This window comes from Carassius auratus, chromosome 3 (genome assembly GCF_003368295.1).
Source record: "Carassius auratus strain Wakin chromosome 3, ASM336829v1, whole genome shotgun sequence".
Lineage (NCBI taxonomy): Eukaryota > Metazoa > Chordata > Actinopteri > Cypriniformes > Cyprinidae > Carassius > Carassius auratus.
In genome coordinates, this window is record NC_039245.1 from 20,757,699 (window position 1) to 20,772,674 (window position 14,976).

General features: G+C 37.3%; 1 protein-coding gene across 1 annotated transcript in view; it reads right to left on the minus strand.

The window, feature by feature from the left end:
- LOC113050433 (rho GTPase-activating protein 23-like) overlaps window positions 1–12,805 on the minus strand; it is a 36,683-nt gene extending 23,878 nt beyond the window's left edge. The window contains exons 1-4 of the mRNA XM_026213377.1: window positions 12,299–12,805; window positions 6,544–6,735; window positions 5,246–5,270; window positions 2,675–2,767 (exon numbers count right to left, since the gene is read on the minus strand). Coding sequence (XP_026069162.1) covers window positions 2,675–2,767; window positions 5,246–5,270; window positions 6,544–6,735; window positions 12,299–12,547 — 559 coding nt within the window. The 5' untranslated portion in view covers window positions 12,548–12,805. The remainder of the gene's footprint in view (window positions 1–2,674; window positions 2,768–5,245; window positions 5,271–6,543; window positions 6,736–12,298) is intronic.
- Window positions 12,806–14,976: the final 2,171 nt, after the last annotated feature.

The window sequence follows — 14,976 nt, forward strand, 5'->3', positions numbered from 1 at the left end:
GTTCCTATAACTGATATAATAATGGAAGTCATTTTGCAGAAACATTAATATTATTATAAGTCTCTAATTATAATGGAAGTCAATACTACTCACAAATTAGCATATTCATTACTGTTTAAACATTTGGGTCAGTAAGATATTTTTTTTTTTAAATAAAATGAATCCTTATTAAACAAGAATGCAGTTAATTGAAAGTTATTCATGTTCATATATTATTACAAAACTGTTTTTAATACAGTTTTTAACATATAATTGAAAATAATAATACCAAAAAAAAAGAAAAATCATAAATTGCAATTCAATAGTTTTGGATCAGTATGATTTGTAATGTTTTTTAAAGATGATTCTCCTGCTTATCAAGGATGAATTTATTTGATCAGAAATACAGAAAAATTGCAATTTAAATTTTTTATATATACTTTTATTATTATATATATATAATAATGGTTTGTAATATACTTTAAAATATAATATTACAGTTACATGTATTTTTTTCATTTATTAGAAGTCTTCACAATTAACATTCTTTACATAGTGGGAGAGAGCGAGCATGTGCATTCTGTTCAAATAATAAAGATTAAGGCCTGGTTCACACGGGACGATTTTAAAATTGTCGGCCGATTTTCCAAATATGAGAGACCCCACACACAGCGATAAAAAATCACGGGTCTAACAGTTTTGGTCGTTCCGTGTGTGGTGTGCAGCCACACGGCAATATCAACACATCACACACGAACCGATTTGACTCCCGAGCATTCCCAGGTCAGACGGGAAATCTCGCAAAATCCCTCGAGATCAAACGTGACTTTAGAGTAAACAATCATGGCGGACGAAGAGGATGCAGTGGCCATAGTTTGTTCTTGGTTTTTAACTGAAAAAAAAAAACATAAGAAAAACAAGAAAAGGCGATGGTCAAAGAGGTGGAGACAACGCGAGCATGGACTATACTTGCTATATCATAATATGGAGATAAGTTGTTGTTTTATCTCATATAAATGTTGTTACGTACTACACGTTCATATATTCGTTTCCGTGTACTCTGGTGGACTGCAGTTGTGGATGTAGTTATGCCCATCGACTTTATTTGTATTTGTTATATTATATACGCCGGCTGTTTTGATTTTGTTTCCCGGTACTAACTAACTTGCCTCGTCACCTCGCTTTCTGATTGGCTACACGCCACAGTCCACAGGCTGCGTGATTGTTTGTCCTCGGGGGACACCACACACGAGAAGAAATCGGGCCAAATAAATCCAACATGTTGGATATCCCCGATTTGAGATCGGAGCGGTCCCGACATTCTTCCGAGCAGAGGAGAGCAGTCTTAACACACCACACACGGCAGGAATATTTGATCAGATTATTTTACGATAATCGGAGCATCCTAAGATTGTCGGAAGGGGTGAATCGGGGCTAAAATCGGCCTAATTATCCTGCCGTGTGAACCAGCCTTAAATCGACTCATTCCATGTGTTCACTCTGTTTTCCTTAGATCTCTGCTGTGTTTTGGTTCATTTCAGGGTTACATTATCAGATCATCTCAGCCAGCGGCAGTTTGTCAGAGGAGTCAGTGAAGGCTGCGACTCCTATCCAGTCATTACCAATCATATTAAAATACATTCATGATCTGTTGCACCAGGTTCCTAAGAAAACTCAGACTATTTCCGCAGAACTGGATCACTTATCATAGTTCAACACGTCACCTTGCATATTTGTTTATGAAATATTTTGGCTCTCAGCTCCACGTAACAAATTTTATACATTCCATTGACTTTGCATCAAGATGTTCGCATAAAATATAAAAAAGTCTGTCATATTCTTATTCAATGTGGCTTAAATTAAAAAGATTATTTTAATCTGTCAGCGAGAGATCATGTGTGTATGGTAGCATAGTTACTAGCAACAAAAATATGGTAAACATCCTGTAATCCTATATGGTTTAGTACGGTTTAAGAAAAGGAAGTAAGAACATGCACTCATTGAATTCAAGCACCTTTTCCTGACCAGGAAGCAGCCTTGTGTATAGTGAGAGATAATGAGTCACCTCCTGTCAAGCTGAAAGTGTAGTGTGTAAATAACAAACCACAATTCACGAGCAAAATATTCCATAATAGATCCAGGTTTTTATCAGTTTCTCTCCCTGGTTCAAGTTTATTCTGTTCATAGATATCATCAGGAATAAGACTCTGTATGCAGTGAGAGCACAGTGGACCATCCATGGCAGTCAGGTGACATGACTAGTCACAGGAAGCAGGACATTACCTGCACTTTAAATATGTCTTAGTACAGAGACACATTTTCTGCAAATCTGTCTCTGAGTAAGCATGTCATAACAAGAGATCACATATGTATTCACATGAGTGCTCTGGTCCGGGTGTAATATTGTTTAGCATGAACATATCTACACACATTTTCTTCAGATTTTGGGATTTGCATGACGTTTATCAAACAACAGTAAATACAGAGATGGATATTTACTGCATTACAATTATTTATCATTGCAGTGAGTCCATCTGTGAACACCACCAAGCCGTAGATTTATATAATAGCAGCGGCTCTGGGCATGTGACCAAAAATGCTAAACCTATTAGATGGCCAGTTTTCTTTGAAGTGTGATGGAAATCCTTCCCTCACACTAATGTTTGTATCGGTCTGAACAGAAAAACTCTTTTACCTGTACACAAGCCGGCCTGGTGGGCGGGGCCTTTGTCCCTCACATTCTTAACGAAGATGGTGTCCATGGGCTCCAGACAACTCCCATGGAGCCCTGCATGAAACACACACACACACACACACACAAAACAATATACTTCATAGTTAGTACAGAATGCAAATACAGTGGGGAAAATCTGGAATTCAAAATCCAATTTAACCTTGCATGTAATAAAGTTTTCTAGATTTTTTTTAAAATGATATATGAAATATTTTATGTTTCTCTTCCACTTCTGCTCAATATGCTATTTTGATAATCTCAAGTCATGCTGTAGATCTATCTATCTATCTATCTATCTATCTATATATATATATATATATATATATATATATATATATATATATATATTTATATATTAGGGCCGTCAAAAATAGCGCGTTAACGACGTTAATTAGTTGTTTGTCGTTAATTACGTCAAATTTTTTAACGCATTTCACGCATGTGCAGTGTGACGTATTATTCAGGTTAGGAAAGTCTCGTCGATCTCTGAATTCTCAAGATAGTAAAAAAACAGCAGCGAGCGCCGCGACGAAAACACAGAAGAAGCTTAAGGTTTTAGCCCAGTTACTCTCAAATACATTAATGCCAAGCTCGATAAACAGAGACGACTTTGGTAGTTGATACACTGGAGCTTCTTCCTGTTCTAGCGTCCTGTGTTTCACACTGCGCATGCGCAGAACGCCTACATGCAATGCAGCGAAAATTACAGCTGTTTGGAAAAGCATATGCATTTTTACTTGGTTTTACTGGCGCTTACAGCCTTCAGAACGTGAAAATATCGATCCTAAAGTACTGAGGCAGAGCAAATGAACACCTCCCAAAAACAAGAGTGCCCAGAGTGCAGAGGGCACATGTTTGTGTTTCTGAGTTCATTCTTTCGAGTTTCTCTATGCATAATTTCATAGATATGTGGCTATATTTAACCACTGTTACACCTAAAACTCTTACACTATCTGTAGTTAAATGGCATGGTTTGATATAGTGCTCAGGTAAATTTGATTAAGTAAATGTTAAACTTTTGAAATTCTGAAAAAAAGAACCACATATTGATGAATCAATACATGAAAATTATGTATCTGTGTCCTGTTATTTATCTTTTGGTATGCATTTCAGTAAAAAAAAATGGTTACGATTCAGGTGTAATTGCAAATAGTGATTAATCCTGATTAATCCACTGAAAATTCTGATTAATTTGATTAAAAAATGTAATTATTTGACAGCCCTAATATATATATATATATATACATATATATGATTTTATTCATCAGACAAACAAATAAAAAAACATAAAGATCATCAGGTTCTACAAACTTGTGCAGCTGTCATTAAAGCATACATGGAATATTGTATAATAAGAAAGTCTTGACATTCATGTTAATATTTCATCATGCTGCTTATATAATTTGCAAATGGAAAAAAATAATCTGTATTAAATTAGAAAAATTTCACTAGTGGACTTTTGGACCTCAATGTACAGAGACACACACATTCACAGTTGTTTGGGCTGGCACTGTGGAATGTGTTTTGCTCATACTGATGCCAGTGTCTCATGATGGCATGATAAGATGAGGACAGATTGTAATAGTCAACAAACAGGCTGAGGTAGTAATGCACAAACTGATCTGGGAACTGTAGAGCTTTGTTTAGATGTGTGGATGTGTGTGTATTCTAGTGCACCTCTGTATCATACTGGATTTAATTGCCTGGGATTTATTAGTATGGACTTATGAAAATAAGACATTAGGGCTCAACAGTAAATTCTCACTTAAGATCTGTACATCTGGATTTACATCTATTTTCATTTACAAGTACAATGATATACAGTGAAGAAGTAGAAGTGTAGTTACATACGGCCAAGTATGGGGACCCATTCTCAGAATTTGTGCTTTGCATTTAACCCATCCAAGTGCACACACACAGTAATGAACACACACACACATACACCCGGAGAGCACTGGTCATTCACTCCCCCTACCAACAATCCCTGCCAGACCTGAGACTCGAACCCACAACCTTCAGGTTACAAATCTGACTCTCTTTTAATTAGGCCACGACTGCCCCAAAAATCATTATTCAACTGGGGCAATATCTTTTTTTTTTTTTTAATAGATATAAGGAAACATTTTCATATGTCAGAACTTGCAAATTACATGGCATATATCTCATTTCAATCATGTGCCTTCCAGTAATCCTGCTTGGATTGATTTGAATGCAGATGGCCACCTTGAATGTGCATGAACTGAAACTTGCTCTAGGGGGCGCCATGCAACCAACATCAGCTTCCCTGATCAATGACATTGCTTATGCTACTAATTCATCTAGGATCATCAGTCACTGAGAAATAAATGAAGTCCAGAGGATGATAATATAAGTAAGAAAGAGGAAGAAACAGTGCTCATCAAGTCATAAGATTTTCAGTCAACTCAGATGAGCGATGAAGCGTTTTCAATTAATAAGAAATTTTCCAAATTTGCTTTAATGACACTAATTCACATGACGAGAAGATAGAAGAAATATAAAAGATAGACTCACCCTTTCCATTCCCGTTCTCTTCATCCTAACAGAAAATAATAAGAAGATAGTTAGATCCTAGAAAAATTACAATATGGTCTTAAACTTAATGATTTAGTAATTTACTAAATACTTCAGGGATGTCATTTTTACTCACCATTATGTCACTTTTAAAAACTATATTTTATTATTATTCTGCACATGTCATATGGGCCAATTTATTATATTTGAGTCATTTTATTCATTAACATTGAAAAAAAGTGGCCAAGAAATTAAGGATCCTTTTGGGATGCTTGAGAAGAAAGGTTTGGAACAATATAATAATAGATAAATTATACCTATTATGTCTATGGTGCACAACATGAACCAGAAGTCAATCGTTACAAAAACAGGAAATAACTTTTCATTATTATTATTATTTTAGGTCTCAATAAATGGGTTTGATCTCCATGATGGATGGCAGTGATATCAGCACTGACTCTGTCCCAGCAATAGAGGTCAGCACTGAGAAAAATGGAGAACTTTAGCAATGAATGTACATCTAAACACACCTCTGCAAGAACAACATTCATTTTTCCATCTCTGCAGGAAATGACATAGTCTTTATAATATTCACTCTGCATCTTTATTTACAACAGACACATGTGTTTAGATAACACATGCGCAGCTTTCACAAAATAACCAGACTGCAAACCAGAGGCTCAAATCACACACACGCAACGCTGATCAGGCAGTTTAATGTGGGCAGCCCAGTGTTTAGTCTGCGCTGACTGAGCTCATTCCTAACAGACTCACACAATACTGAGGCTTTGCCGTCCCAGGAGAGAGAAAGACAGACAGAGGGGAAACAGATGGGTAGAGTGACGGACAGTGACCACAACTTTAAGATTTGTATTCAACATCCAACTCACAGATCAAAATGAATGTCCACGTGTGCATTAACATGGAGCTGATGGGGTGACAGATGGAGAGTGCCACACAAGTCATGTGACCACGTGGGCACTGGGCACAGTGAATGGACCTGAACATACTGTCCCAGCAGCCCTGGTACGGCCCTGACCAGCCCAGAGCATGTGTGGTACCAGTCAAACACATAATAGGCCCTTTGAGCAAGAAAGCAAACAGCAGCTTCTCAGAGAAGAGATGCCTTATCATAATGGGGCTTTGTTTCTCTTACATCATGTGCAAACACATCTGTAACCCATTCTTAATAAAATATGGGAATAAGATACACTGGCAGGATTTTTTTTTTTGGAAATCTCTTATTCTGACTGAAACTTTTGTAGCTCGATTTTGTGATAGCTGGCAGACATCCTCACCTTGAGACTGGTGTGCAGGGCAGACTCTGGCGGGTAAACGATGAAGTGACGGAGAGTGAAGCCAAATCCCTGAGAGTTCTTATAGAGCACCAGTGTACGTGGACCCTGCCAGGACACGCCAAAACCATCTGCTCCACTCCTGACCACCGGCCGAGGGTTCTCACTGGATGAAGAGATCCCATCTCTCCGCCCCTTTGCCCGGGGGAGACACAGAGAGACAACTGTAATTAGACATTCATTCATTCAGTCATTTCGTCCAAAACTATTATTCCAATGGGATAACATGTCACAGAGAACACTGAATCGAATGCAAATGAAATGCATCGGTGTTGACGAACACGTCACATTTAATGTGATAATTGGAGAATGTTCTTGCCAGATAATTGCTAGAAATAACACCTTGTTGTTCTAAATAACCATCCCAACTGTTTTGGATCTGTCAGGGTACTTACGCCACCTGTGCAAACAAGACGTGGACATGTGAGGAAAATTAACTGAAAGGGGAGGGAACGGGAAACATCTCTACACATTGGGAAACCATTTTTGAGATGCCAACATTCTCTGAGGAATTCTCAGAAATGTTTCTTATTAGATTAGTAGGAATAAAGACCAGGGATTGCTAAAAAAAAAATATATATAGAATAATAATTAATATATATATATATATATATATATATATATATATATATATATATATATATATATATATATATATATCTTTAATCTATATTTTCTTTGCTTTGGTTCTCCAAATAAGTATGTAACCCATCAAGAGTATTGGGCCAAAAAAGGCCACAGGCGTATAGTGCCGTTTTATTTGAAAGGTGACATCATCATTCCCCTCATTTTGCATTAAAATACCTCTTTCCTCTCCAACCTAAAATCAACAACCTCACCAGCCCTGTGGTTTCACTATAACAGGAAGTATCTAGTGAGGGCAAGAAGTTCCCCAAGAATGGTGCCAGTCGCCATATACATAAACAAGTTTTTATTTTTTTTATTTTTGCCAACTCATTTTATATAAAGCAAACATTTAGTTCTCAAATGTCTCCTCTTCACCCCGTTTCTCCTCACATCTCTCTGAACTCAGCAGAAGTCATACTCTGTAATCCAGCGGTCCTGACTCTGACCGCAGCCTCACCCCCTCTCTGCTTCTCACTCTATTTCTGTCTCACACGCTGTTTTCATTTGGCTGTGCTTATGTCTGAACCTTCTTTCTTGCGCTTGCAATCCTACCAACTTGCACGCATGATCACACACATATAGACAAATGCTTCTTTTTAAACCGCCTTGCATGTCGTGTGGAATGATGTAATATGTTTTATTTAATTTCCCATTCTTCTGTTAAAGGGATAGTTCACCTAAAAATGGTCACTCTGCCGCTCTTGTCTGGAAGAAAGTTATACAGGTTTTGGAACAACATTTTATTGGGTGAATTATCCCAGTATTTTGGATTAAAAAACAGATTAAAGATATTAGGGGTGCTCCGATCACGATCGGCCGATCGTTATGCGTATCTCCTCAGTAAAGCCGGTTCTCTAATCAGCGGTTAATTCCATCAGGTGCGTGATTTCACATAGAGCAGCTGTTACTACACAGAGCCATTGTTAATAGAGAAGATGCGCAAATCCACTTCATTTTAAGCGTTTATTGGCGCATCTTCTCAGTTAACAACGGCTCTGTGTAGTAACAGCTGCTCTATGTGAAATCACGCACCTGATGGAATTAACTGCTGCTTAGAAAAAACGGCTTTGCTGACGAAATGCGCATTAACGATCGGCCGATTGTGATCGGAGCACCCCTAAAAGATATATTTTTTTTTAAATCTGTGGAATGTATCTGAACACTCCACATTAAACAGAGCTGAGATTTCTTATCGGAGGCTGAAAAAAAAAAGCTAAAATATTTAAGAAACACAAAAGGTTTTAAGGGTTTCTTAAAATAAGATACTTCCTGAGAAGCTAATTTGCATAGATATTGCAAAGATATTAGGGCTCGTTTTGAGAGAATGTATTTGAATTGAAATTCTTGTCTTTCTCCACTTAAGTTCTGCAGAGTTCATGCGCGCGTGGGCCTGCTCAATGGATTACACAGACAAATAAAAGTAAAACGCATAATAAGACTGTGTAAGTGACAGGACAAATGTACTGGCCATGTGTGAATTCCTTAACATTTACCGTTAAGCCAGGACATGTTCAGGCAGAGACGGACAGGCTAGCTTTAGAAAGAGATAGAGAGGGAGAGCTCAGTCAACAGGCTCCAACATGCAGGTTTCCACCACAAGGCTCCTCCTGGCACTGAGAATACCAAACCCTGTTATTACCCACCAAAAACACATGTTAGTCTCCTTATGGTCCAGCAATGTCCATCCATTTAAAGCATTAAACTTTTCCTTCCGTTCTGTTCATCTATGTTTTCTCCATCACTACTATTTGAATGGATTGTAAACGTGACTCTCCAAGGAAACCAAGCACTAAGCTCAAACAAGTCATCTGTTTGACATCAGAGAGAGAGACCTCATCCAATGATCTCCAAGAACTCTTAGTACATTCCCATTAGGTCACCAAGCTTTGGAGAAATTTGCTGAAATGCAGCAAGCCAGAAGATGTCCAAAGAACTAATGGTACACAACAATATCACATCTTATATAGAGAGAGAGAGTCTCAGTTTCCAGCAAAAAAAAAAAAAAAAAGGGTGAACATGGACATGAGAAGCAAAATTATTGAAAATATTATTGAAATTTCTTTTCAGAGAATGCATCTTGAATAATTTATTTTCATGCACCACAGTTATTTGTTTTCTTTCATTATGCTTAAAAAAATATATTTCATAGATTTATGCTGAAACACAGTATGCAAAAATGTTTCTCCCATTTAAAATAAATTAAATAAAAATAAAAAAAAACATTTATTCAAGTATTTTTTTTTTTCTTTCCGAAAAACAATAAAAATATTGTGATTTAATTTTTTTTTTCATATATGCGTTTGTCTGGCAAACACTAGAAATACAGCCTGATAATTTCTGCTCAACATCCAAAATTCATTCAGCCAAACAGTTGGGTTGATGACATAGTTAATGACCAGCTGATGATGGGTTAACACACATTTTTCTTTGGGGTTGACATGTTTCTAGTGTTGATCCAGAGTAATTTGGTCATAAATCAGGGAAAGAATTAGAAACTAAACATGGACATTGACTTATGAATCTACTGTATATAGCTTAATGCCCTCAAAATACCTCATTTGATGAGTGTTTTATTAAGCTGGCAGGCTATGCTTATGCACACATGTTCACAAACAGTCGCCAGAAACAATACAGTCCAAACAGAGTATGTGATCCTGCTGAAAAGTTGAGCGTAATTAATGTTGAGTGTTTAATCCCTGACACCCTTCACTATGACTGCAACACACACATAACTGAGAAGAGGTGTGTGTGTGTGTATAAACCTGTCTGTCAGCTCTTTCAGTTCCGCTGAAGCTCTGTTAAACAGGGTTTTCCACCTTTACAGCATTCTTTGAATTAAGAAGTAAAAAAAAAAATAAACAGAACTGTAGGGAACATAAATGAATATACTTGTATCAAGTACGACTGACTTCAATACCAACATCTTTATAATTTTAAATAGACATTGCTTTCACTCTACATAATTGTCAGCATGATGACCATATAGCCTAATGCACTGAATGGATGTATTGGACCACTGTGTCATTTACCATGAGCATTAACCTTTAGTTATTTTAGTAATATTTATAGTTTTATAGCCTTACAGTTTTTATGATTTGGGGGGTGGGGATCAGTTTTAGCATTTCAGCTTAAACTTACTTCAACTTCAATCTATTTCCATCAGTTGCCAAGGCAATGAATAGTTTCAGAAAATAGCAGCTTTACTGTAAGTTTTTGATATTACTGTTTAAAATAAGCTAATTTTATATTATTGGAGTGGTATGGTATAGTGGTAAAAGATATGAATTGGTGACTGAAAGGTTGTAGGTTCAAACGTGAACATGAGCTTTCACTATTGTGCCCTCAAGCAAGTCATCTAAACCCAGGCTGATCTGGCACATTGTCACTAATGTCACTTTGGGTCATGTCTGCTGATTGACTGCTTACTTATTAAGGGCCCAAGCAGCAAATCTATTTGAACGGACATTCTTATTATTCAGTCTATTTAGTTCAATGTAGCCAAATTTTACCAATAGCGGTGTCTATAACAGAAAAATGCTTATAGCTCTGCGACTGTTCGATCGAGGATTTAAAATTTAGTTTGGTGTTCCTTTTCTGCAAATTCGAACAAATTCGAACTAAAATATCATAATTTTCTTAAATCGAAAAACAAAAATTGGCAGCCAACGGCCAATCAAAATCCAGAATTCAATTATTTCAATTGCAAATGGTTAATCATTATGAAATTTGGTACATGTGTGCAGAGAGCCTTAACAAGGCTATGTACCAAATTGTAAGACTACTAGCCACAAGTTGGTACTATAATTGGTATGTTCACACAAATGATAACAAACATATAATTAAAATTCCTGCGTGCCATTTTGAATAAAAAACCTATTTTATTATTTGTCCCCAGTCGTTGGTTTGATTCACATATAATATGGTGTGTAGAGTCCATCCTGACAAAATGTTCTGTAACCATACAGTGCACCTCCAGCACTTGTATATCTTAACACAGCCTTGCTAAAGGACACCACATGGAAACCTTCTGTCAGCCTAATAACCCAACAACATCACTGAAACAACATGGCTTCTTGCCTTCATTGGCCGATCATGAGTCTGTCATTCTAGAGACATTTTCCTTTTCTGTGATGGGAAAAAAAAATGGAAGGGTTCACTTCTAAATGGATTATGATGGTTGTACAAACATGGTGTGGTGCACAATATGCTTTTTTAGGAGAGCATGGAGCAGTTAACCCAACTGAAGGAGTAGTCATAGTTGAAAGTGGTTGGGTTTGGTTTGGGTTAGAGTCTGATATGAGCATGTGTCTGGCCGACAGCTGTCTGCATGTAAAATTTTGAAGAATATGCCATCCCTTTCCACACTATTCCATCTTGACATGGGAATAGGTCTTACGCATATCTTAAAGTGTGTGATCACATGACAGTACAATCACGGACACAAACAGACTCTTATATACACAACAGACCTAGACATTCCCTAACTATATCAAGCACAGGGCTTTTATAACCCCTTATCTGCTACCTTTACTTTCTAATTAGTGTTTCTGACCTCCCACAACTATCTCTCAGAAAAGTCTCAGATAGGATGTAAATGCATGAAAGGCACAGTCGCCGACATTAAATATTTGTTCCACAAATTGACCTTTTACCTTTATGAGGCCGTTTTTCCCAAAACTTTTAAAGACAAACACAATACAAATACTTAATATTTATGAAACACTTAATATAACATAAAATATTATAATATATACAATTAATTTAATATAAACACTTTAATAACCATACTAAATTTAATAAGAAAGGAATTTAATATAATGAAATATCAAATGTAAATATGTATATAAACCTTAACAGTATCATGTAATTATAATTCTTTTTTTTTTCCATTTTGGGCTTTTATATATTTTTTTTATATTTTGCGCATTTTTGAGACTTTCAGTGGCATTTTTGCTCAAGACCCAGTTCCATTTCTACCCTTAGTAGGATAAATATAATTCTACATTATGTCTCTCTTTTCCTCCATACACACACACACACACACACACACACGTATATAGAAACAGCTTACCCTGCAGGTCTGTGAGGGTCTCGGTAGTGCTCTGCCAGCACTGATGCCATTTGTGCTTTCAATAGTGTCATTTTGGAGGTTGAAAGCATTGATTTGTGGTGCATCCCCGTGTAAAACTGCCACCCAGATACAGCAAGGTTCTGGAGAGCTGCAGTCTACCCCTACCACATCCTGAAAACACCACTCCTTACCCCCTACACGTGGGCACACAGCAGGCATCGCCAACGGCACCTGACCCACTGACCACATCACACATCAACACGCACGGGAGTGTGCAAGGGCTCACAAAAGGACGAGTCGCAATCACAGGGGGAAAAAAATAAGAATCTGACAACCAGAAATAGGAAAAAGTTCAGATCTACAAGTCAACTTAAAGATGTGCCCCGTTCTCTCCCAAAGAGAGGAGAAATTCCAGATGTGGTTTCTGTTGAACATGCCCAAATCTCCTCATATTTCGTTAATCCATGCTGGTGAAATGTTTTCAAGGATTCCAGAGTTAAACTGATAGTTCCATATCACACCGGTGAACTCTGCACCTCCCATGCTCACGCACACACACCCAGATAAGTGTTACGACCACAGAGGCATATCCAGAGATGAGAGTGATCCGGGATGTAGCCACATACCCCTGTCTGGCAGACCCAGAAATGTGTGTGTGTGTGTGTGGCGAGCACGTGGCAGTGCTAGCAAGAAGTAGATCCAGGGCAGCCGGCTGCAGGATGGAAAAAAATACATTTAATCCAAGTTTTTTTATGCATCAGTTTTCCTTCTCTTACTTTTGTCTTTCTCAGTCTTTTTTTTCATCTATTCTTTAACTTTCTAAACCATTCAGCTCCCTCTCTGTCTCTCTCTACTCTGTCATCTCCTGACGAACTCTAAACTGTTTGCGCTCCTGCTTTTCTTTTGCTTGCTGTTTCCTTCTCTCTCTCTCTCTCTCTCTCTCTCTCATTCATTCAGGTATCTTTGTGTTTATCACTCTTTCCTATCTGTATCTGCTTGCTGCTCACTATTCTTTACTCCACATGCAATATCTAATATTTCTAATGACCTACAAAATAAAAATAAGTGTTTTGTTGCTTTTTGTCCATGTCTGTTAGCTTTGAGGTCATGTTCAAGTCAGTTTTCAAGCCAGTCTTTTCTTCCGGAACACTCACTATTAATCCTGATGACTCATCCTGCACTGCACAGAATTCCATCCAATCAGACGCTCTTTAGAATGGGAATGCTCAAGCCTCTAATAATAAAAACTACAACTCATTTTAAGCAAATTTTTCAGCCCTCCTAAATTTTTGTAAAAAATGTACAAGGTATGACTTTTTTCATTAAGACTTTAATTCATTGAGTCATTTTTTTGTTGTTGTTGTTTCAGATTGCATATTTAAAATGGTCACCAAGTTTAAATGAAATCAGCCAGAAATGACTGCAAAGCTTATATCTAATGGTTAAAAAAATCCCTTCAATATGTAACTAAACTTACTCAAACCCAAAACTGTAAACTCCGCTTTCTTTTTGCCATCTCTATCCCTCTGGCTCCTTCTCTTTCTTTATCACTGTCATCTCTTCAGTCTGTTTTGCCTTTTGCCCCTTGGAGCTCTCCGATTTCTGTATTATCTAATCTTTCCATTTCATTTTCATCTTTTTCACTCAATCTTTTGTTCAATCAAGAAAAAGATATGAAAAAATCTAAAACCATCAGACAGTACAAACAAAATGTCCATGTAGTCCATGCTGTAGCCTTGCTGAAACCTGCCGGAGCCCCCAGCGGCTCTGAAAGACCACTCTACTGAGTGCAAAACAGGAATCAACAGAGCAATGTAAAACCCCCCGCTCTTTAAAAGTCCCTTCAGAGAAAGAGCAAAATAATGGCTCCCCTAGCAAACACAATGAGCCCAAAAAAAAAAAGTGTACAAAAAAATTGAAAAACTGCACAAATAGAGGATTGACCACAATGAGAGAAAAACCCCAGAACCCAGACAAAAACAGAGGGTGCCAGACACCTCACTGCAGCTGCTCTCTAAGGCTGGACTAAAACAGCTGCTATAAAACAACAGACATACACACAATCACACCACGACACGCACAGTAACATATCATTTATCAGGTCACATACTGACACTAACACACACACATCCATTGAAAATCTCACCCAACAGGCAGGTCTCTGGTGTGTGTCAGAGGAGAAGGCAGCAGGCCATTAATGAGACATTTCCCTCTAATTCAACTGCACAAAACACACACACCTGAGATCCGTTACAAATGAGGATGGACTGGTTTCACTTAACGCACTGTTAGACGTGTACCTGCATGACAACATACAGCCAGAACATGTACACAATACATGAAACACAACACATCAGGCCAGGTTAAAGTGTCATGAATAGACTGAACAATAAGTGACTTCCAATCACATAAATGCCATACAATATATGCCTAAACACACAAAAGATGCTTATGACATTAAATATCCTCGTGTTATTATGAAAGCATGCATAGAAAGTAGAGATGCACCGATTGCAATTTTCTTGGCCGATTCTGATTTCCGATTTTTTTTTGTCAGTGTGATCTGCCGATACCTATTTTTTTTTAAGACCTATAATTGCAGCATAAACAAAAAAAAATCTACTTTTCTTCACTGCAAAGTATTATTTATTTTATTTTATAAAACAAAATACATGTAA